Source organism: Channa argus, chromosome 14 (genome assembly GCF_033026475.1).
Source record: "Channa argus isolate prfri chromosome 14, Channa argus male v1.0, whole genome shotgun sequence".
NCBI classification, from domain to species: domain Eukaryota; kingdom Metazoa; phylum Chordata; class Actinopteri; order Anabantiformes; family Channidae; genus Channa; species Channa argus.
The window spans coordinates 22,851,434-22,873,760 of NC_090210.1; the positions used below are offsets into that span (position 1 = coordinate 22,851,434).

The 22,327-nt window shown below is 41.0% G+C and overlaps 4 protein-coding genes across 4 annotated transcripts; all 4 read right to left on the reverse strand.

Annotated features, from left to right (window-relative positions):
• Window positions 1–2,742: 2,742 nt before the first annotated feature.
• LOC137140613 (tripartite motif-containing protein 16-like) lies at window positions 2,743–7,209 on the reverse strand. The gene has a single exon (XM_067528998.1). The coding sequence runs from the start codon at window positions 5,064–5,066 to the stop codon at window positions 3,273–3,275; it is 1,794 nt and encodes a 597-aa protein (XP_067385099.1). The 5' UTR covers window positions 5,067–7,209; the 3' UTR covers window positions 2,743–3,272.
• Window positions 7,210–7,293: 84 nt separating this feature from the next.
• Window positions 7,294–12,305, reverse strand: LOC137140615 (tripartite motif-containing protein 16-like). The gene has a single exon (XM_067529000.1). It carries the CDS (start codon window positions 9,577–9,579, stop codon window positions 7,903–7,905), a length of 1,677 nt encoding a protein of 558 aa, XP_067385101.1. The 5' UTR covers window positions 9,580–12,305; the 3' UTR covers window positions 7,294–7,902.
• Window positions 12,306–13,799: 1,494 nt separating this feature from the next.
• Window positions 13,800–17,839, reverse strand: LOC137140616 (tripartite motif-containing protein 16-like). Its single transcript, XM_067529001.1, has 2 exons — window positions 16,366–17,839; window positions 13,800–16,108 (listed from the first exon to the last, which is right to left on the reverse strand). Exon 2 carries the CDS (start codon window positions 15,935–15,937, stop codon window positions 14,285–14,287), a length of 1,653 nt encoding a protein of 550 aa, XP_067385102.1. The 5' UTR covers window positions 15,938–16,108; window positions 16,366–17,839; the 3' UTR covers window positions 13,800–14,284.
• Window positions 17,840–17,969: 130 nt separating this feature from the next.
• LOC137140614 (tripartite motif-containing protein 16-like) lies at window positions 17,970–20,322 on the reverse strand. The gene has a single exon (XM_067528999.1). The coding sequence runs from the start codon at window positions 20,196–20,198 to the stop codon at window positions 18,489–18,491; it is 1,710 nt and encodes a 569-aa protein (XP_067385100.1). The 5' UTR covers window positions 20,199–20,322; the 3' UTR covers window positions 17,970–18,488.
• Between the last annotated feature and the right edge of the window lie 2,005 nt (window positions 20,323–22,327).

Genomic DNA, 22,327 nt, shown 5'->3' on the forward strand with positions numbered 1-22,327 from the left:
CACTACCAGGCCTGCCTCTGTGGTACGGATCCAGACCACTACATCTTCCCCAGTGGACACTCCTGCTCCCATCGCTTCCCTACCCTTTGTTCAAGCTGCTCATCCTCGCAGCATCTAAGGAACTATCCACACTGCCAGGACCATACTCCACTCTGCCCCATAAGATCCCTGCTTCTCCCTTTGCACGATGTCCCCTTTGCTCACATGTGTGGCATCCATCTACAGCTACTGAACGTCAGCCACATCCACCTCCTCGTCCTCTCTCTCCATCGTCCACAATATCCTTTTCCTCCACGACCTCTGCCATATGAAGACATCTTCATCCTGAATTAATCGTCTTTTCTCCCTTCGATCTTTCCCTCCTGAGGTGGACGCAAATGATGAGAATGCAGAAAGGGAGGAAGATGAGGATGAGGACGGAGATGTGGTGGTGGTTGTTGTTGTGGGACCGGTTGTCGTTACACTCGTTGTTCATGGTGTCCTGGCGGTGGTGGTTGTGGCAGCACTGACGGGTAGGAGTCCAAGCCAGCGTCCAGTTTCAGTGCTGTGATCTGCGGACAGAGAGAGGACACACTGGGAGTGTGTGGTGGTGGTGTGTTTTCTACTGAAGCATTTTCTTCTAATCCTCCTTGAGTAAGGCCAAAATCCTCAGTCCAAGTTTTCACACATTTAAGACCTTTCATAATCTTAACATTTGGAGTAATCTACTGTTTTGTCTGCTTTCTGTTTGCCCTTTTTTTTCCTCCATTCTCTCATCTCACTCAATTCCTGGGGCTTAGTCCTAGTGTGTGCACTTCCTGACACACTTTTTTTTTTTTTTTTTGGACCTGTCCTGTTCAAATGAACAGCGACTCTAATCTCTGAACTGCTCTGCCCTGTAATAACCTGTGACCAGGTCTTGAGAATGACAAACTTAGAAGGCAAAGAGAAACAAGGAATTCACTTGGTCCCTTTTTCCCCTAATAAATGTCACTATAGTTGGTTTTCATCATCTCAACAATCTGACCTTGCGGGTCCAAGCCCCATCACTTCCATGGTTTCCCATGGAAGTCCGTGCATGGGATGTACTTTACTGGAGTATTTCCAATTATTTAAGGTACTGATCATGATGTATTGTAATGGCTGAAGCAGCTGTCAGCACATAAAGACATTATATCAGCTCCACCTTTACCTGCTGTTGTTTCTGTGTATTAACACGTCTCTATAACACTTATATTCTTTTATTCATTACTAGAATGTTACTCTGTGCAGAAGACGATTAGAGTCACTATAAATATGTTTTGGAATGTGACTTTTTTTCAGATTTCTAGCAGTTTTTTCTTAATTTACTTTGTTCTTACAGAATTCTGATGGAAAAAAGAAACTGAATCTTTGAATCAATATGAAGCAAATGTGTTGACACAGTTAAAATGGCGACATCTGCTGGAAATCAGCAAGTCGTCTCCTTAGAGCATAACTGTTGCAGTACCTCACGTACTTTGTTCATTTAGTCCCTGAACAACAGTGAGACACTCAGAGTTGTGTATTTTTTAGATCCTCATAGTGAATCAGAGTCTGAACAGTGTGGAGGAAATGGAAACACTGGCCAAAATCTTCATGTGCTGCCTTTTACAAAACTGTTCATTAATTGGAGGATTTTCACAACATATTTTTTAGCCTTTTACACACAGTCCTTCCATTTTTGACAGTGTAGGAAAATATATGGAGACATTAACAGGACACGTCAGTCACCTGATCTTGGTCTCAGTGTGTTTTATTGCTTTCAGCCTAAATGACACCAAACAAAGCTGAAAAAGCAAGAAGTGCAGCAACTGTAGAACAGGCCTGGAAGATGATCACCAGGAACGTGGACGTTCAATGCAAAAGAAATCTGTGAACATACAGTCCATCATGGTTCATTCAAGTTTCTGTTCACTTGTCGAATTATTTGCTGTGAATAAAGAAGGATCACATGTGACAAAGGTGGAACTTCCTCAAACAGTATAAAAGCTGAGTGGCTGCCACAGGTGAAAAACTAGTGAGACAGCAAAGAAAAGCAACAAGTTGCAGGCAGAAAGAAGGTGATTAGAATGTAAACAGTCAGTGATCTTTACTGAAGCTAACATCATGTATGGACATACAGAGCTCAGACAGCAAGGACACAAACACAGGCAGGTTTACATTCTGACTGGATCATTGACAAAATGGGAACAGGTGTGTGAATGGGCCACAAGGTTCAAGTGACTGGGACAAGAGAGACCGGTCTGAGGACATCTGGTGAACAGGTGAGACAAGTTCATTTAAATCAGGAGGTGGAAGAAGGTTTTTGTTGTGTTTCCTGCTGAACCACATTTTAGAAGAAAATGCTGCCGACTTTCTGTGAAGCACCACTTTGTTTTTTCACCCTCCCATTACTCATCTCTGGACTCCTCACATGTCTGTGGTGTCTCTTTGTAGGGGCCCAACCCTTAGGTTGAGAACCACTGGATACATGACTGTATGTGAAGTAGTTCAAATCAGCTCCTGCTTCACCAGAAAAATGCTGCTTAAACACTGATGAAACAATCCAATGTTGTTGTATGATGTCATAAATACATCACGAGTACTTTTACTTTTGATACTAGTTTTCTTCTCAAACGTCTGTAGTTTTACTTGACTAGAATTTAAAATGCAGCAGTTGTTTCTGAATGTGTTGTTGCTTTTACATCATGAGTAAAGAATCTGAACACTTCTTCCACCACAGACTGTGCAGTTGTTGAGGCTTTAGAGACAAGAACAGGCTGATCTCAAAGGACAGAACACACAACAGAGGACATTGATGACGCAGAAGGACAGGACGGAGCAGCTGGACTATTAAATCAAGTCTTGATAAAAATGCTTTTAACAAAAGGTGAACTTTCATCCTTTAACACAACAACGGCAACTTTTGATCCATGTGACTAAACAGATCTAAATGTCCGTTTTAAACCACATGTGTCTAAATATTTTGTCAATGAGCTGAAGTTTCCATCTGCTGTGTTTCATAGACATTTTTGTAGCCGAGTCGTCTTAAACCCACATCAATGCTCTTGGTCTGTTTGACCTGTGAACAGAGGATGTTTAAGCAAAATATGAACATTACACAAGGATTAAACAAAACTCATCATGAGCAGTGATATCCTCAGTGGCTCCACAGAAACAGGAAATAAACGAAAAACTAAGAAACTAAAAGAACAAATGTACTAAAAGAAAAACTTGTGATGTTTGATTGGCTGATCTCTGTGGTGTCTCTCTCATTTCAACAAACTGTGTTTTTAATGACGACTACTTGATGGAAGTTTACACAACTCAGCAGTGGATTCAAAGCCTAAAAGATAAAGTCCAACATGTAGAGGCTGAGTGAATGAGGTCTGGACTCTGAGGAGGAGAGTCATGGTTTCAGAGACACTGTAGAAGGACAGAATACCTGCTCTGTGATCCAGGTACACTCCTATTCTGGGGGACTGAGGACCTGAGACTGGAGTTTTAATATTGTTGAAACAAAATTCAAAAGTATTTTGGAAACATCTTAGTGCCCAAGATTTGTCATTTAATCCAAATCCACATTTTTCACTGCACCCTCTTCTGCTCATGTTCTTGTATGCGACTGCTAGAAAAACTCCTTTCCCTCTCCACTCCATCTCCCAGTAACAACGTCCAGTCAGACTCTCTCTGCTCAGGACCTGAAACCAATCAGTGAATCTCTCTGCATCCCTAGAATAAGATTGATATGGACTCGTGAATGTTACTTTTCTGTTTCCCTGAGATAATACCAGATAATTATTTGCTGTGTTTGGATCCAGTGTAATTTCACATGAATATTTCAAGAATCCAGCTCTGGTCTTTGGTTCTGCTTGTGGCAGTAAAACATCCACTTGAGTCACTAATGATGAGATGTTTGTCCATGTCTGTCTCAGAATGTCCTGTAGTTGATCTCTGAGCTCTGACACAGCTGCTGTCACATCCTCAAAGTATCTCAGAGGACGGATGTTGATGCTGGATGTATGTGTAGATTCACTGAGTTGTGACAGTGAGGGGTAGTTGTGTGGAAACTGGTTGTGATCCTCTGTGTGTGAGAGCTGCTCCAGCTCAGCATCTTTCCTCTTCAGCTCAGTGATCTCCTGCTCCAGCTTCTCCTGAAGCTCTTTGACTCGACTCACTTCAGTTTCCTGCTGGGATCTGATCTGCTGCTTCACATCAGACCTTCTTTTCTCAATGAGGCGGATCAGCTCAGTGAAGATCTTCTCACTGTCCTCCACTGTTTTCTCAGCAGAGCGATTGAGAGCCTCCACCTCCTGTTGAAGCACCTTCACATCTTTGTCTCTGTCCTGGATTCCCTGCTGGATTTTTTGTCGACTCCCCTTGAGTTCTCTCTGCCTCTCAGTCCTTTCTGCTGCAGCTGAGACTGTGTCATGGCCTCTATGTTCATCCACAAGACAATGAAAATAGATACACTGCTGATCAGTACAGCAGAACATTTTCATCACCTCATCGTGATGAGAGCAGATGTTCTCCTGGAGGTTCTTGGAGGGCTCCACCAGCTTGTGCTTTTTAAAAGCAGGAGATTTATAATGAGGCTGCAGGTGTTTCTCACAGTAAGAGACCAAACAAACCAAACAGGACTTAACAGCTTTCAGTTTCCTCCCAGTACAGACATCACAGGCCACATCTTCAGGTCCAGCATAGCAGTGATCAGCAGGAGCAGCTTGGAGTCCAGTCTTCTTCAGCTGCTCCACTAAAACTGCTAACATGGTGTTTTTCACCAGGACAGGTCTCTGTGTGAAGGTCTGTCTACACTGAGGACAGCTGTGGAGTTTCTTACCATCTTCTTCATCCCAGAAACTTTTAATACAGTTCATACAGTAACTGTGTCCACAGGGAATAGTCACTGGATCCTTCAGTAGATCCAGACAGATCGAACAAGAAAATGCTTCCTCGTCCAGCTGAACTCCTTTCTGCGCCATTTCCCCTTCAGTGATAATGACCGTGTCAGTTTCTTTCTTAGATCTGAGTTTGAGCTCTGATCTAAAAAACATTATGAGAAAACATACAAAACTGGTTACACCCATCTTCAAACTGTAGATCTAAAGGGGAGGGAACAAGGATATAAAGTGCAGCTCAGTGTGTGTGAGAGCAGAAAAGGAGGAGTTGCACTGTTCATTCATGAAGTCATTAAAGCATTCGAGCAATTTTAAAATAACATAATTTATTACAAAGATGTTACTGAAAGATATTTTCACAACCGTTAATTTTAACTGTCAATTCACACAAAAGCTTCCTGTAGTTTATTGTTGTGAGTCTTTTGATATTAAAGTTTTTTTCGGCTTATACTTATGGATCAGTTGGTGGCCTCCTATTTTCCACAGGTCGCAAACAGCACAATTGTTCTTCAATCCTGTTCTTGTTATTTTTGTTCTAAATCTTAAATTATTTAATTTAGTAGCTAAACATTGAAGATTGTAGCTCTGTGTTCATTTTGTTTAACAAGAACAGCAACAATCGTGAGCAGCATAGTGCACGGTGAGAACTTCCTGAACCTTCTCAGCTGATTTCACCATTGTATGGCATGATAAGAGTTTACTTTACCTACCAGGAGGTAGAAAAGTCTTTTAGGGGTTTTAGGCAGCCCCCCAGTTCCAGGCAATGCAGGAGGAAACTGATCCTCCACATACAGACAGCCAGGAGGTTTCATGAGACAACAGTACAAATGTTCATGGTTCTGCAAGTCAGTCAGCTGAGCTCAGTCCAGTAGAGTTTGTTGCTGAAGAACTGAATGAAGAAAGCAAAACAAACGTTAACATTAAACAGGAAATGTAGCTGATTGCTGTACAGGCCTGGCAGAGCATTTCCAGGACATGTGACAGACACACACTGCAGCAAGATGCAAGAAATGTTATATTTGTTGTAGTTATGTTTATGCTAACTTGTCCAATTATAAAACTGATATTAATTCTTGATTTGCATTTTTAATTTGGCATGTGTTTTACGTCGGATGCCCTTCCTGACACAACCCTCTGCATTTATGCAGACTTGGGACTGACACAAGAAGACAATGGCTTGTGTCTCCTTTTGGTTTCATTGTGAAACTAACTGAGCATAATTTCATCAAGCACAATAGAAAGACTCAATATCAATTAATTTACTCTGAATAAAAATTCAAATCTATCACTCATTCATATTTTATTAATTTATTCAGTCATCTTGTCTTTAAAAAAACAAATACGACAAAGTATGAACTGCAGGACTTTATGTAAACCTTCTGATTGACATACTCTGATGAAACTGTACCGTATATAGAATGCAGAAAACAGTTTACTTCAGTTTAAATACTCTAACAGCTAAAATATCAGTTTGACTTTTAGATTCATACTTATTATCTAGATCACTTCCTAGTCACAAGTATGTCCTAACCTTTTAAACTGTTTGTCTCTGTTAGGATACAGCGGTGAAACGCTGACATTGTGTTTTGCTTTGAGAGCAATAACTCCTCTTCGGACGTGGAGGATAGCTGCTTGCCTTCTCCCCTCTCCCAAAATCCCAGAGGTATCTCCTCTCATTTCCCATCCAAATAAGGACAAATCCCAGCACCACACTCTGTTTCCTGCCCATGCTGTCATCCAGTTTTGGGAATAAGCTCATGATGACGATTGACCTCTCGCCTCCAACCCACACAAACATCTGAGCACACTCAATGTGAAAGCTACTGTCTACAAGAGTAAAGCTAAGCAAAGTCCAGAGCATGCGTCATATGATCTGTTACTATCAGTAATCCAATGTAGTTTATAAGCCATTTCTGCTCTTATGCTATTTCTACTGCAGTCACAGGTAACATGACTTATATATTTTATATTACTGATTACGCCAAACAGCCCTTTGCCCTCCCCAGTTGTGCACTGCTGGCCCAAGCCCGGTAGAAATTGGGGAGGGTTGCGTCAGGAAGTGCATTTAGCGTAAAAAACTGCCAAATCAACATGCGGACAATGATCGGCTGTGGCGAACCTGAACTCACGGCATAAGCCGAAAGGATAAATAAAATAAAATAAAAAAATAAACATAATTAACACTATCTCATATATTTAAGTATTTTTATCAGCACTGGTTACCTACAGGGTGCAGCAATGACAAAACTTTCTTTCCTTTCTCCATCTTGTGCTTCTCAGCTCTTCCTGCTGAGACTGTGTTGCAGTGAAGCTGAAACTGAGAAGTTTGAACAAAGCCATTTAACATTAACATCAAGATGTGAAACACAGGTGGGGAGGGAGGACGAGTAAAAGCAAAGGAACAGTAAAAATAGAATCAAGAATGTCTGCACTTTATTTACCACTTCACTTCCAACAGGTTTACAGAACTAAACATAATGTGTTTACTGTATATCTTCACTTGTCAGACTAAAAACATAGAAACTAGAAACTAGTTTGGACAAACTTACTAAACTCCATCCCTGGTTAGTGGGATGAACGGACCCTCAGATTTCAGGTTTCAGTTGCTAATATGTTCACATAAATTTTCAGGATATAAAGGAACTGTTAGATTTATAGCAAATCATTAAAACTCATCTCACAGACATCAATTATGTCAAAGAAATTTCATTACCACCATAATTACACTTTTTAAGTACATATTTTATTTGTATGTCAATTTAAAAACTACAATACATGTTAATATAAAGACCAACAAAATATAGTTTGATCCATACAAGTCTCCAACAAACATTAATGCATCAAGAAGTTGAGAAATGTCAGTTTAGAGAAACATAAAACATATGCCGTGATATTCACCGTGTTTGCACAAAGGAGCAGTGCAAAAACACATTCAAAACACAACAATTAATGAAAAGACCTGTAACTTTATGTGATCAGTTATTTCTCTCTGATTTTAACAAACTGAAACTAAAATGGTCTTTGTCTATTTGAGTTTGCAGAACTCAGTCGTGCCGCCATCCTCATAACCAGCATAAAGTCCAGCATGTAGAGGCTGAGTGAATGTGGTCTGGACTCTGTGGAGGAGAGTCATGGTTTCAGAGACACTGTAGAAGGACAGAATACCTGCTCTGTGATCCAGGTACACTCCTATTCTGGAGGACTGAGGACCTGAGACTGGAGTTTCAATATTGTTGAACCAAAATGTAAAATTGTTTTGGTAACAACTTAGTGCCCAAGATTTGTCATTGAATCCAAATATACATTCATTATACCTCCCACTTCTGCTGATGTTCTTGTATGTGACTGCTACATCAACCCCTGTCCCTCTCCACTCCACCTCCCAGTAACAACGTCCAGTCAGACTCTCTCTGCTCAGGACCTGACAGAAAAAAGTGAATCTGTCTCTGTGACTAGAATACGATTGTTTTTGACTCATTTTTATTGCTTTTCTGTTTCCATCAGATAATAACAGATTTTCATTTGCTGTGTTTGGATCCAGTGTGAGTTCACGTGAATATTTTAAGAATCCAGCTCTGGTCTTTGGTTCTGCTTGTGGCAGTAAAACATCCACTTGAGTCACTAATGATGAGATGTTTGTCCATGTCTGTCTCAGAATGTCCTGTAGTTGATCTCTGAGCTCTGACACAGCTGCTGTCACATCCTCAAAGTATCTCAGAGGACGGATGTTGATGCTGGATGTATGTGTAGATTCACTGAGTTGTGACAGTGAGGGGTAGTTGTGTAGAAACTGGTTGTGATCCTCTGTGTGTGAGAGCTGCTCCAGCTCAGCATCTTTCCTCTTCAGCTCAGTGATCTCCTGCTCCAGCTTCTCCTGAAGCTCTTTGACTCGACTCACTTCAGTTTCCTGCTGGGATCTGATCTGCTGCTTCACCTCAGAGCTTCTTTTCTCAATGAGACGGATCAGCTCAGTGAAGATCTTCTCACTGTCCTCCACTGTTTTCTCAGCAGAGCGATTGAGAGCCTCCACCTCCTGTTGAAGTACCTTCAAATCTTTCTCTCTGTCCTGAATTCTCTGCTGGATTTGTTGTCGACTCCCCTCGAGTTCTCTCTGCCTCTCAGTCCTTGCTGCTGCAGCTGAGACTGTGTCGTGGCCTTTATGTTCATCCACAGAACAGAGATAACAGATACACTGCTGATCAGTACGACAGAACATCTTCATCACCTCATCATGACCAGAGCATATGTTCTCCTGGAGGTTCTTGGAGGGCTCCACCAGCTTTTGAGTCTTTAATGGAGCTACATCATAAGGAGGCTCTTGGTGTTCCTCACAGCAAGATACCAGACACATAAGACAGGATTTGAGAGCTTTCAGTTTTCTGCCAGTAAGGACATTACGGGACACATCTTCAGGTCCAGCATAGCAGTGATCAGCAGGAGCAGCTTGGAGTCCAGTCTTCTTCAGCTGCTCCACTAAAACTGCTAACATTGTGTTTTTTACCAGGACAGGTCTCTGTGTGAAGGTCTGTCTACACTGAGGACAGCTGTGGAGTTTTTTAACATTCTCTTCTTTCCAGAAACGTTTAATACAGTTCAGACAGTAAATATGTCCACAGGGAATAGTCACTGGATCCTTTAGTACAACCAGACAGATTGAACAAGAAAAGGTTTCTTCGTCCAGCTGAACTCCTTTCTGCGCCATTTCCCCTTCAGTGATAATGACTGTGTCAGTTTCACTTTCTTAGAACTGAGTTTTAGCTCTGATCTAAAAAACATGTGTTTCTGCAGAGAATGGATCCTGTCAGTTCCTGCACTTCCTGGTTACACCCATCTTCAAACTGTAGATCTAAAGGGGAGGGAACAAGGAAATAAAGTGCAGCTCAGTGTGTGTGAGAGCAGAAAAGGAGGAGTTGCACTGTTCATACATCAAGTCATTAAAGCATTTGATACAAATGCAGTTTTAATACAAAGATGTTACTGAAAGATATTTTCACATCAGTTAATTTTAAAAGTCAATTCACACAAAAGCTTCCTGTAGTTTATTGTTGTGAGTCTTTTGATATTTAAGTTTTTTCAGCTCATACTTATGGATCAGTTGGTGGCCTCCTATTTTCCACAGGTTGCAAACAGCACAATTTTTTCTTCAATCCTGTTCTTGTTATTTTTGTTCTAAATCTGAAATTATTTAATTTAGTAGCTAAACATTGAAGATTGTAGCTCTGTGTTCATTTTGTTTAACAAGAACAGCAACAAATGTGAGCAGCATAGTGCACGGTGAGAACTTCCTGAACTTTCTCAGCTGATTTCCCCCTTGTATGGCATGATAAGAGTTTACTTTACCTACCAGGAGGTAGAAAGTCTTTTAGGGGTTTTAGGCAGCCCCCCAGTTCCAGGCAATGCAGGAGGAAACTGATCCTCCACACACAGGCAGCCAGGAGGTTTCATGAGACAACAGTACAAATGTTCATGGTTCTGCAAGTCAGTCACTTGAGCTCAATCCAGTACACAGGTAGATACTTTATTAATCCCTGAATGGAAATTTTTGTATTGCAGTAGCTGCTACACATAATAATACTGTATATATTCAAAGTGATAAGATATCAATAAAGTTAAGAATAAAATGGAATAATACTATTAATACTTTGTGAAATTTATTGAGGTGAACTGTCCTAAAAAGCCAGAGATATTCTCCTGAAAGCGCCCTAGTGCATCCTGTATACTGTCTATCCCACTGTGCATATGCAGAAACATTGTATGTATGTTACAGTTGTGGTTATATAGTGATGAAATGGTTTGTCTCCTGACATGGCTGTTGAAAGAAATGTTGTTGTTGAGGTGAATTCCTGAATAACCCAGAATGGAGATGGTGTTGACTTGGCTTCTAGTCCTCCTGAGGATCACAACCATCTCTTTGGTCTAAGTCACATCAAGATGAGGTGATTGTTTCCACGCCAGTCCATAAAGCTGTCCACTAAGCCTCTGTATTCCACTGATACCACCCAACCACTGCACAGTCATCAGAGAGCTTGTGCAGTTGACAGGAGTCCGACATGTACAGGATGAAGAGGAAGGGTGAGAGGACTGTCCCCTGAGGTGCTCCTATGATGCTGTCCACTTGCTCAGAGACACATCCCCACAGCTGCATAAACTGTGTTGTGTCTGTCAGCAACCCATGAGGTGTTGGAGTGGTCAGCAGGTAGATGATCATCAACTCCAACCTGGGGGCAATGAGCAAACTGCTGTGGGTCCAAAGAGTTTCTCACCTGAGACCTCAAATGTGACAGTGCCAGTCTCTCCAGAACTTCCAAGATATGTAGTGTGAGAGCTACTGGTCTGTAATCACTGAGAGGGGTAATCACCAGGCAAGATGTCTTCCACAGTATCAGCACCTTCTCCTCACTCAGGCTCAGGTTAGAGAGGTGCTGGAGGCAAGGGTGGAGATGCCAGCCTGGAGCGCTGAACTGAACCTGTTAAACCATTGATTAAACTCATTGGCTCTATCCAGGTTTCCCTCAGCTTGATTTCCATCTCCTTAAACCCCATGAGTTTTTTTCATTCCCGACCACATGTTCTTCATGCTGTTTTGCTGGTCTTTGTTCTCCCTCAGTCTCACTTTTAGCTCCTTCTGCCCAGACTTCAGCAGGTCTCTGTCCTCATCCCTGAAGGAGCTCTTCTTCTTGCTGAGCAGCTCCTTCAAGTCATCCAGGGTGATCCAGGGTTTATTGTTGGGGAAGCACCTCACTGTCCTGGTTGGGATGGTGTTGTCCACACAGATGTTTATGGCCTCTGTGACATAGTCTGTCATGGAATCAGTGTTGTCTCCATGGGGCACACAGAGTACATTCCAGTCATCCCTGCAGAGTCTCAGTAGCCTCCCGAAACCACCTCTTGATAGTTTTTGCAGATGTTCATGTTAACCAACAGAGGGCACTCTAAGACCAATTACTTCAACCTTTCCTTGGTCAAAACTTTCAGTGCAATCTGCTCATTTGTTAATACAAAGCGTCATGAAAAGCACTAAACTAAACAAGCACTCTAATATATAAGAGATTTATGATTAGTGATAATAGTGGCCATGCAGTCTTGGCATAACAATGCAAGTGTATAAAACTCTTTGGACTCTTTATGGGTGATCAAACCTGCAGTACAAATACAGTTTTACAAACATACTGCCTGTAGCTTAATGTACAAGTATTCACTTTGTTTCAGCCACACACTCTCTACACAAAACCAGGAACTCAAAAAGAACATGCAGCTACACAACGTGCCAGACTTAGCTTTTCTCAAAACACCTACAGAAACATAGAATCTAATTGTCTAATAGCAGATGGAAGGAACCAACCACAGAACATAACACAAAACTGATTAAACAGCTTTTAAAGAGACAAACACTTACACTCAGTTATAGCATTTTCAACAGCAGCCCCCAAATTTGTCAAACAGAAAATGCTAATACTAGAACAATAGTCCAATGTGTCTTATTACTAGTCCTCATTTCCATCTGGATCTGGAATGGCTTGGAGCCGGACCAGACGTGCCACTGGCCTGATGTATGTTTTGTCCTTGACTTGTACTTCAGCAGTAGTCCCTCACAAAGTGATTCTAGAACTGTTCTGCAAGCACTTGGCTGTGCCTCCAGTGGCTGCGGGTCAGCAGGTCACATTCAGGAGAAATGACCTGGGGCAGAGCAGAATCTGGCCGCCTCCATCAAGAGACACTTTGGGGTTGCTGAGTCTACATCTGCAACATCTGATGACACATAGGCTAGTGGTTTTGAGTTCAGTATTCCTTCGATTTCAAATAGCACAGTCAACACTTCTTCTGTGGTGGTCTGTGCTCCGAGGGTGGCTGAGTGCTGATTTTATTGATCTTATTTTTCGTTCCCACGCTCCTCCGACATGTGGAGCACCTGGGGGGTTACAACTGAACTTGATTTGTTGTCTGGCTAGATGTTTTTACAAGGTGGGACACATTTCCTTGAAGGCCTTTCTCAACTCCCAATCCCCCCCTTTTACATTTGTCCCACAGCAGCTCTAAAGGTTTTTCTCTCTGAGTACCCAGTAGTGTCTGTGCAGCTCACAGACACTACTCAGACGCCCAATAGTGTCTTTCAACAGTCTTTCTTGACCTGGGTGTTTTAGTTTCTCATCAAACTCTTTATTGATCAGTTTGGTCACAGGATGATTAGGGTCTAACACAATATAATGTTTCGCCTGTGAATCCAAATATTAATTGCGTTGTTGAACACTGATGAAACAATCCAATATTGTTGTATGATGTCATAAATACGTCATGAGTACTTTTACTTCTGATACTAGTTTTCTTCTCAAACGTCTGTAGTTTTACTTGACTGGAATTTAAAATGCAGTTGTTGTTTCTGAATGTGTTGTTGCTTTTAAATCATGAGTAAAGAATCTGAACACTTCTTCCACCACAGACTGTGCAGTTGTTGAGGCTTTAGAGACAAGAACAGGCTGATCTCAAAGGACAGAACACACAACAGAGGACATTGATGACGCAGAAGGACAGGACGGAGCAGCTGGACTATTAAAGAGTCGGCACTTTAACCCTGGAAAACCTAAATACCAGCGAGTAAACAGAGAGAAGGAACCAAATCTGCAGCTTCCCTCTTTAATATCTCGTCTACTTTAGTTCCCAGAAGTGGCTCCATCACATCCACCAAACCACAATCCCTTCACTCTACTTCAGTTTCCTCAGGATATTGAAGAAGAGACCAGAGCAACAAGCTTCAAAAATACCAACCATCCGCACTGCATCTGTGGTTAACAGGATGTAGACGCCCTCTTGTGTTGGGAGTCGCTTGTTAAGCTGCTGTGATGTTCACTGCAGGAAGACGTGTAAAAACTTCACGGAGCATTTGAAGCTTCAAACGACACCAGTAAAGAATGGAAATCTCTGTGATATCACACTGTTTGTTCACAGCAGAAGATGCTTTATTCATTAAATCAAGTCCTGATAAAAATGCTTTTAACAAAAGGTGAACTTTCATCCTTTAACACAACAACAGCAACTTTTGATCCATGTGACTAAATGTCAGTTTTAAACCACGTGTCTAAATAGTCAATAGTCAATGAGCTGAAGTTTCCATCTGCTCAGTGTTTCATAGACATTTTTGTAGCCGAGTCGTCTTAAACCCACATCAATGCTCTTGGTCTGTTTGACCTGTGAACAGAGGATGTTTAAGCAAAATATGAACATTACACAAGGATTAAACAAAACTCATCATGAGCAGTGATATCCTCAGTGGCTCCACAGAAACAGGAAATAAACTCAAAACTAAGAAACTAAAAAACAAATATACTGAATGAAAAACTTGTGATGTTTGATTGGCTGATCTCTGTGGTGTCTCTCTCATTTCAACAAACTGTCTTTGAATGACGACGACTTTATGGGAGTTTACAAAACTCGGCAGTGGATCCACAGTCAAAAAGATAAAGTCCAGCATGTAGAGGCTGAGTGAATGTGGTCTGGACTCTGTGGAGGAGAGTCATGGTTTCAGAGACACTGTAGAAGGACAGAATACCTGCTCTGTGATCCAGGTACACTCCTATTCTGGAGGACTGAGGACCTGAGACTGGAGTATGAATATTGTTGAACCAAAATGTAAAACTGTTTTGGTAACAACTTAGTGTCCAAGATTTGTCATTAAATCCAAATACACATTCACGGCCTCTTCCTGCTCTGCTGATGTTCTTGTATGTGACTGCTACAATAACCCCTGTCCCTCTCCACTCCACCTCCCAGTAACAACGTCCAGTCAGACTCTCTCTGCTCAGGACCTGATACAAATCAATGAATCTGTCTCTGTGACTAGAATAAGATTGTTTTTGACTCACTACTGTTGCTTTTCTATTTCCCTCAGATAATAACAGATAATCATTTGCTGTGTTTGGATCCAGTGTGATTTCACATGAATATTTTAAGAATCCAGCTCTGGTCTCTGGTTCTGCTTTTGGATCTAACAGTAAAACATCCACTTGAGTCACTAATGATGAGATGTTTGTCCATGTCTGTCTCAGAATGTCCTGTAGTGGATCTCTGAGCTCTGACAGAGCTGCTGTCACATCCTCAAAGTATCTCAGAGGACGGATGTTGAGTTTTGACAGTGAAGGGTAGTTGTGTAGAAACTGGTTGTGATCCTCTGTGTGTGAGAGCTGCTCCAGCTCAGCATCTTTCCTCTTCAGCTCAGTGATCTCCTGCTCCAGCTTCTCCTGAAGCTCTTTGACTCGACTCACTTCACTTTCCTGCTGGGATCTGATCTGCTGCTTCACCTCAGACCTTCTTTTCTCAATGAGACTGATCAGCTCAGTGAAGATCTTCTCACTGTCCTCCACTGTTTTCTCAGCAGAGCGATTGAGAGCCTCCACCTCCTGTTGAAGCACCTTCACATCTTTGTCTCTGTCCTGGATTCTCTGCTGGATTTGTTGTCGACTCCCCTCGAGCTCTCTCTGCCTCTCAGTCCTTTCTGCTGCAGCTGAGACTGTGTTGTGGCCTCTATGTTCATCCACAGAGCAGAGATAACAGATACTCTGCTGATCAGTACGGCAGAACATCTTCATCACCTCATCGTGATGAGGGCAGATGTTCTCCTCGAGGTTCTTGGAGGGCTCCACCAGCTTGTGTTTTTTAAAAGCAGGAGATTTATAATGAGGCTGCAGGTGTTTCTCACAGTAAGAGGCCAAACAAACAAGACAGGACTTAACAGCTTTCAGTTTTCTCCCAGTACAATAATCACAGACCACATCTTCAGGTCCAGCATAGCAGTGATCAGCAGGACCAACTGGAACCTCAGGTTTCTTCAGCTCTTTCACTAATTCAGCCAACATGGTGTTTTTCACGAGGACAGGTCTCGGTGTGAAGGTCTGTCTACACTGAGGACAGCTGTGGAGTTTCTTTCCATCTTCTTCATCCCAGTGGGTTTTAATACAGTTCAGACAGTAACTGTGTCCACAGGGAAGAGTCACTGGATCCTTCAGTTCCTCTAAACAGATCGAACAGGAGAATTTTTCTTGATCCAGTTGATTTCCTTGCTTTGCCATTTTCCCCCGACTGCGATTGTTGAATAGTTTCACTTTTGTTCGAAGAACAACAAGCTCTGTGGCCTGATAGAAAACTGATCTTTGCTCTTGTTCCCATGATGCAGTCAATAGGTTTTACCAGCTCTGGCATGTACCTCCATGTTGTTTACACACATCCTTACACTGACAGATCTGTGAAGGAGGAAGGAACAAAAATAAATCTGTTAATAGGGAGGAGCTCACTGTGTTTGAAAGCAGCAGCAATAGGGATGAATTTTCAGACTTTATAGAACAAAGATTTCAAACTAAAAACTGGTTCAGTTATATTTTCAGAACAGTTTCAAAAAATCAATGACAAAATCTGATTATTTCTACTCATGCAGTAGAAGAGAAACAGTAGCCTAGAAATTTTCTACACATTTATATCACAGAGTAGAAAAAATTTTCACCTAGAGAAAAAAACATATCATGAGCAGTGAAGTCATCTACCGCTGCCACCGACATTCAGTCATCCTGTCCACATACAGTCCCACAACCTGTCAATCTACAGCCTGGAGGGGGACAAGTACTTTAATTTCCTCAAAGATGCTTATCTGAATTTGAGCTTTATGTTGACTTATATATATTACGCATTGATATTAAATTAATTGAATACATAATTAACAAATACAGATTTTCTGGAAATCTTAGGTTTGACTTTAAATATATGAATAACTTAGAAGATATACATGGAAACATACTAGTCATGTTTTGAATCACAGCGAAATTTGGCTGAATTGCAAAAGCCAGATCGTGATACTGAATGAAAAGCCGACTCTTGCTGCTGACCTGAGCCAAATGCTCTGGGCTCAGTACAGAGAGCTGGAATTCCCCTCGCGGATAACATGGAGCAAGGGGAGGGGTTTTCTCGGGTTGGTCACGTGACATGACCTCACTATTCTCAAGTCTTATAATACCACAATCCCAGATATTTTCTCCTGATCTCGTTAAATAAAATCTCCTCATAAGTTGATGGTTGCTTTTCCTCAGAGCAGAGGAAACGTTTTTCTGGCTTTGCTGCCTCAGAACCTTTGCAGTGAGAATTGTAAATTGAAATAGAGGAGTTGAGCTCACAGCTCTCAGCTGTTACTGTTATTTAAATTATTCATTAACAGGTCATTTTTGTATCTTTTAAAATCTTCGTTTCCACATCTAATTTCAAATGTTGTGAAAAACTAATTGCAAAATCTGCTTATGATCACTAAGTAACATAAAAGGAAGTAGGTAACGTGTCGAAACATCGTCTGCAGGAGGCCGTAAATGTTCTACTTCTGTTTTTTCACTGCACTTCTAGTTTTGTTTTAACTGCAGCTGATTTCCTGAGAACTCATGAAGAGGCGTCTTTGTTTCCTGAGAACAACCCTGTTTCTGCACTGAGCCTCGTGAAGAGTTGAGCTGAAATCAAGTACTTAACATATTTTTAAAAGCATTTTCTAGTAGCAGAAATGCTCAAATGTCACACAAATATAAAGCACCAACAACAGCCAGTAAAGCCCAAAGCATAAGAGACACAGACAAAAAAAGGGGGATGATAAACTGCTAAAAAGTTATTAAGTTATCAGCTAATTTAAAGTTTCCTCAGAACCAGCATCATTCATGTTCTCTTATGAAAACAGGAAATGTGAGGACGATATCTGAAGGATATTAGCAGCTGATTTACTCTGATTTGTCGTTTAAAATTAAAATCAGTCAGAAACAAAACCAATGAGAGTCTGGTCTACTAGCTTTTCACTTCAATTTATGAATATGGTATTTTCCCATAATACGGGGATTAATCAAAGTGGACATTTTTAGAAATCCTGGAATATTATCACTTTTAACATTTATACAATTATAATACATTTCTCAAAATTGGTGAAAGTGAAAAAAGGAAGCTTAAAAATTGAAGAAGCTTAATATTTGGATTTAATAAAAAAAAGGAAATAATTCTTCTGTTTTTTTACTAACAACATGACTGTTGCTTTATCTCATGTGTTTTGTTCATACAGTTACTGAAAACCAGTGAGACACTCAGTGCTGCTCATTTTTTATATCCTCCAAAAGAATCACCAAGTTCACAAATCAGCCACAAAATCACTTTTAACACATTTCCTATCTCAGAACAACCATATTACAAATCAATTATCAATTGCTCTGTTCAGTAACACAATTAAAAAAAAAAAAAAAAAAGTAATGTTTCATGTTAAATTAAATGACCTGCAATAATTAACCACCGTTTTAAACCACATGTGTCTAAATAGTTTGTCAATGAGCTGAAGTTTCCATCTGCTCAGTGTTTCATAGACATTTTTGTAGCCGAGTCGTCTTAAACCCACATTAATGCTCTTGGTCTGTTTGACCTGTGAACAGAGGATGTTTAAGCAAAATATGAACATTACACAAGGATTAAACAAAACTAATCATGAGCAGTGATATCCTCAGTGGCTCCACAGAAACAGGAAATAAACGAAAAACTAAGAAACTAAATATACAAATATACTAAATGAAAAACTTGTGATGTTTGATGTTTGATCTCTGTGGTGTCTCTCTCATTTCAACAAACTGTCTTTGAATGACGACGACTTGATGGGAGTTTACACAACTCAGCAGTGGATGCATAACCTAAAAGACAAAGTCCAGCATGTAGAGGCTGAGTGAATGTGGTCTGGACTCTGTGGAGGAGAGTCATGGTTTCAGAGACACTGTAGAAGGACAGAATACCTGCTCTGTGATCCAGGTACACTCCTATTCTGGAGGACTGAGGACCTGAGACTGGAGTTTTAATATTGTTGAAGCAAAATTTATAACTGTTTTGGAAAAAACTTAGTGCCCAAGATTTGTCATTGTATCCAAATAAACTTTCATCACCACTTCCTGCTCTGCTGATGTTCTTGTATGTGACTGCTACATCAACTCCTGTCCCTCTCCACTCCACCTCCCAGTAACAGCGTCCAGTCAGACTCTCTCTGCTCAGGACCTGAAACCAATCAGTGAATCTGTCTACATGCCTAAAGTAAGATTGCTTTTGACTCATCACTGTTGCTTTTCTGTTTCCCTCAGATAATAATAGATATTTGTTTACTGTGTTTGGATCCAGTGTGAGTTCACGTGAATATTTTAAGAATCCAGCTCTGGTCTTTGGTTCTGCTTGTGGATCTAACAGTAAAACATCCACTTGAGTCACTAATGATGAGAAGTTTGTCCATGTCTCTCTCAGAATGTCCTGTAGTTGATCTCTGAGCTCTGACACAGCTGCTGTCACATCCTCAAAGTATCTCAGAGGACGGATGTTGATGCTGGATGTATGTGTAGATTCACTGAGTTGTGACAGTGAGGGGTAGTTGTGTAGAAACTGGTTGTGATCCTCTGTGTGTGAGAGCTGCTCCAGCTCAGCATCTTTCCTCTTCAGCTCAGTGATCTCCTGCTCCAGCTTCTCCTGAAGCTCTTTGACTCGACTCACTTCAGTTTCCTGCTGGGATCTGATCTGCTGCTTCACCTCAGAGCTTCTTTTGTCCATGAGACGGATCAGCTCAGTGAAGATCTTCTCACTGTCCTCCAATGTTTTCTCAGCAGAGCGATTGAGAGCCTCCACCTCCTGTTGAAGCACCTTCAAATCTTTCTCTCTGTCCTGGATTCTCTGCTGGATTTTTTGTCGACTCCCCTCGAGCTCTCTCTGCCTCTCAGTCCTTTCTGCTGCAGCTGAGACTGTGTCGTGGCCTTTATGTTCATCCACAGAGCAGAGATAACAGATACACTGCTGATCAGTACAGCAGAACATCTTCATCACTTCCTCCTGATGAGAGCAGATGTTCTCCTGGAGGTTCTTGGAGGGCTCCACCAGCTTGTGCTTTTTAAAAGCAGGAGATTCATAATGAGGCTGCAGGTGTTTCTCACAGTAAGAGGCCAAACAAACAAGACAGGACTTAACAGCTTTCAGTTTTCTCCCAGTACAGACATCACAGGCCACATCTTCAGATCCAGCATAGTAGTGATCAGCAGGAGCAGCTTGAAGTCCAGTCTTCTTCAGCTCCTCCACTAAACCTGCTAACATGGTGTTTTTCATTAGGACAGGTCTCGGTGTGAAGGTCTGTCTACACTGAGGACAGCTGTGGAGTTTCTTACCATCCTCTTCATCCCAGTGGGTTTTAATACAGTTCAGACAGTAACTGTGTCCACAGGGAATAGTCACTGGATCCTTAAGTAGATCCAGACAGATTGAACAAGAAAATGCTTCCTCGTCCAGCTGAACTCCTTTCTGCGCCATTTCACATTCAGTAGTAACAACTGTGTCAATTTCTCTTTCTTAGAACTGAGAGTTTTAGCTCTGATCTAAACAACATGTGTTTCTGCAGAGAATGGAGCCTTTCAGTTCCTGCACTTCCTGGTTACACCCGTCTTCAAAGTGTAGATCTAAAGGGGAGGGAACAAGGAAATAAATGTCTCTTACATTATTGTAATGCACTAATCTCTCTCAGATGCAAAGAAGAGGAGATCAGTCAAAACCTGTTGCTGCTGAAATGATGCTGATGTGAATTCATAATAACAGAAACCATGTCTGTCCTCAGGTCAATTAATGAGTCACGTGAAGCTAAAAATCAGTTTGATGCTGAAACAGTCATTGTCTGAAAACTATTGGTTCAATAAATCATTAATCTACAAATGTTTGAGCTTTAACACATACTCGTAATTAATAAATTGACCACGAACAATGAATTTAGAAGCACGGTACCAAAAAATGCAGATGCAATTATGCAGCCATTATAAATTGTGTTGCAATGCATATGGGGAAATACAAACTCCAAACATCATCGTGAGTGAACCTCTGTCATCAGAAACCAGCCCGACATTTCTTTCATGTTCCCTTTTCTACTACTGCTTTTACTAGTAAAAGCAGTAGTAGATCATAACACTAGATAGTTCTATAATATCATGTATAATATAACCTCAAAATAATTTGGGATATCAGCTTTACACTTCAATTCAACAACTCGTCTAAGTTCTTGTCATTTATCAAAGTCATGCATGGGGCAGGCAGACCTTGGGATTCATGTAGGGGTGACGGCAAGAGAGGAGCAGCAGCCGTGGAGACAAACCCAAACCGATTAGGCAGGTGTGAGAAGCTGCTCTTCTGCTGGCAGAGATTTGTCTGCTAGCGGGTTTAGTAAGTTCAACGTTTTAGTTTTTGTTTATTGCATTTTATTGTACAAATTAAAAGCGGGTGTGGCATAACTTTTATAGGTAATAAGATGAGCAGTCTTATCGCCTGGTGTGAGGTATGTTGGTTGACCATATAAAAAAAAAAATGATAAAATGTATGTTCACCTACTTACGTATATTGCAACGGTGATTTGCTTATTTTATTTTCGTATTTACGATACTCCCAGCCATAATATGACTGTCTTTTTCTTTTAATATTTTAATATTCCTCAATATTTTTCTCTAAATTGTAGTGGAGTAAAGTTCAAAGTAGCCTAAAATAGAAATATTTCAGTTTAAGTAAAAATTACATAAAATTGTAACGCAATAAATAAAGTTCTGGAGTAAACACAGCTACTCAAGTGGACACAGATACCAACTGTCTGCTTTTCTGTTTCTCCCTGTAAACTGCAAACATACTACAACCCCAATCCCAAAAAAGTTGGGAAAGTGTGAAAACTAAATAAAAACAAAATGCAACGATTTGCTAAATTTCATCAACCCATATTTTATTCATAGTAGAACACAAACAACATATCAGGTGTTGAAACCGAGACATTTTACCATTTCATGGAAATATTAGCTCATTTTGAATTTGATGGCAGCACATCTCAAAGGTTGGAAGAGGGACAACAGAAGGCTGGAAAAGTAACTGCTGCACATAAACGAATGGAGCATTTGACAGCTGATTAGGTTAATTGGCGACAGGTCAGTAACATGTCTGAGTATAAAAGGAGCATTTCAGTCGCTCCATGTGCAGTTAGACAAAGCGGATTAGAGACTAATCTGTGTTTTCCAACAGAAATCCAGCCGGGAAATCAGTTTGTTTCACTAAAGGAATCAGCTTTCCAGAAAAAGCCCACTGTAACCTGGTTACACCTTCGATGGAGTCTCATACATTTTCTTTACGCTTCAGCTGCCTGCATTTCGTGGACATTTACAGATATTACAATGGAAAATGCGGTGGTTCTTTTTGAATATGGCGATGATTTATTTGCCAGCAGCAGGCCGACTGCAGCAAGTCCTGGTTGGAGGGTTTCAGACACCTCGAATAACAGAGCAACAAACACTTCTTCACTTGTGACACTGGTGCACGATCAAACAAGTGTGACGCACAGCTGTGCACAAAAGATTCCCACGAGATTTCCAGCGTTCAGCATGTCCCATAAATCAGCTCGCCAGCAGAACACAGAAAGG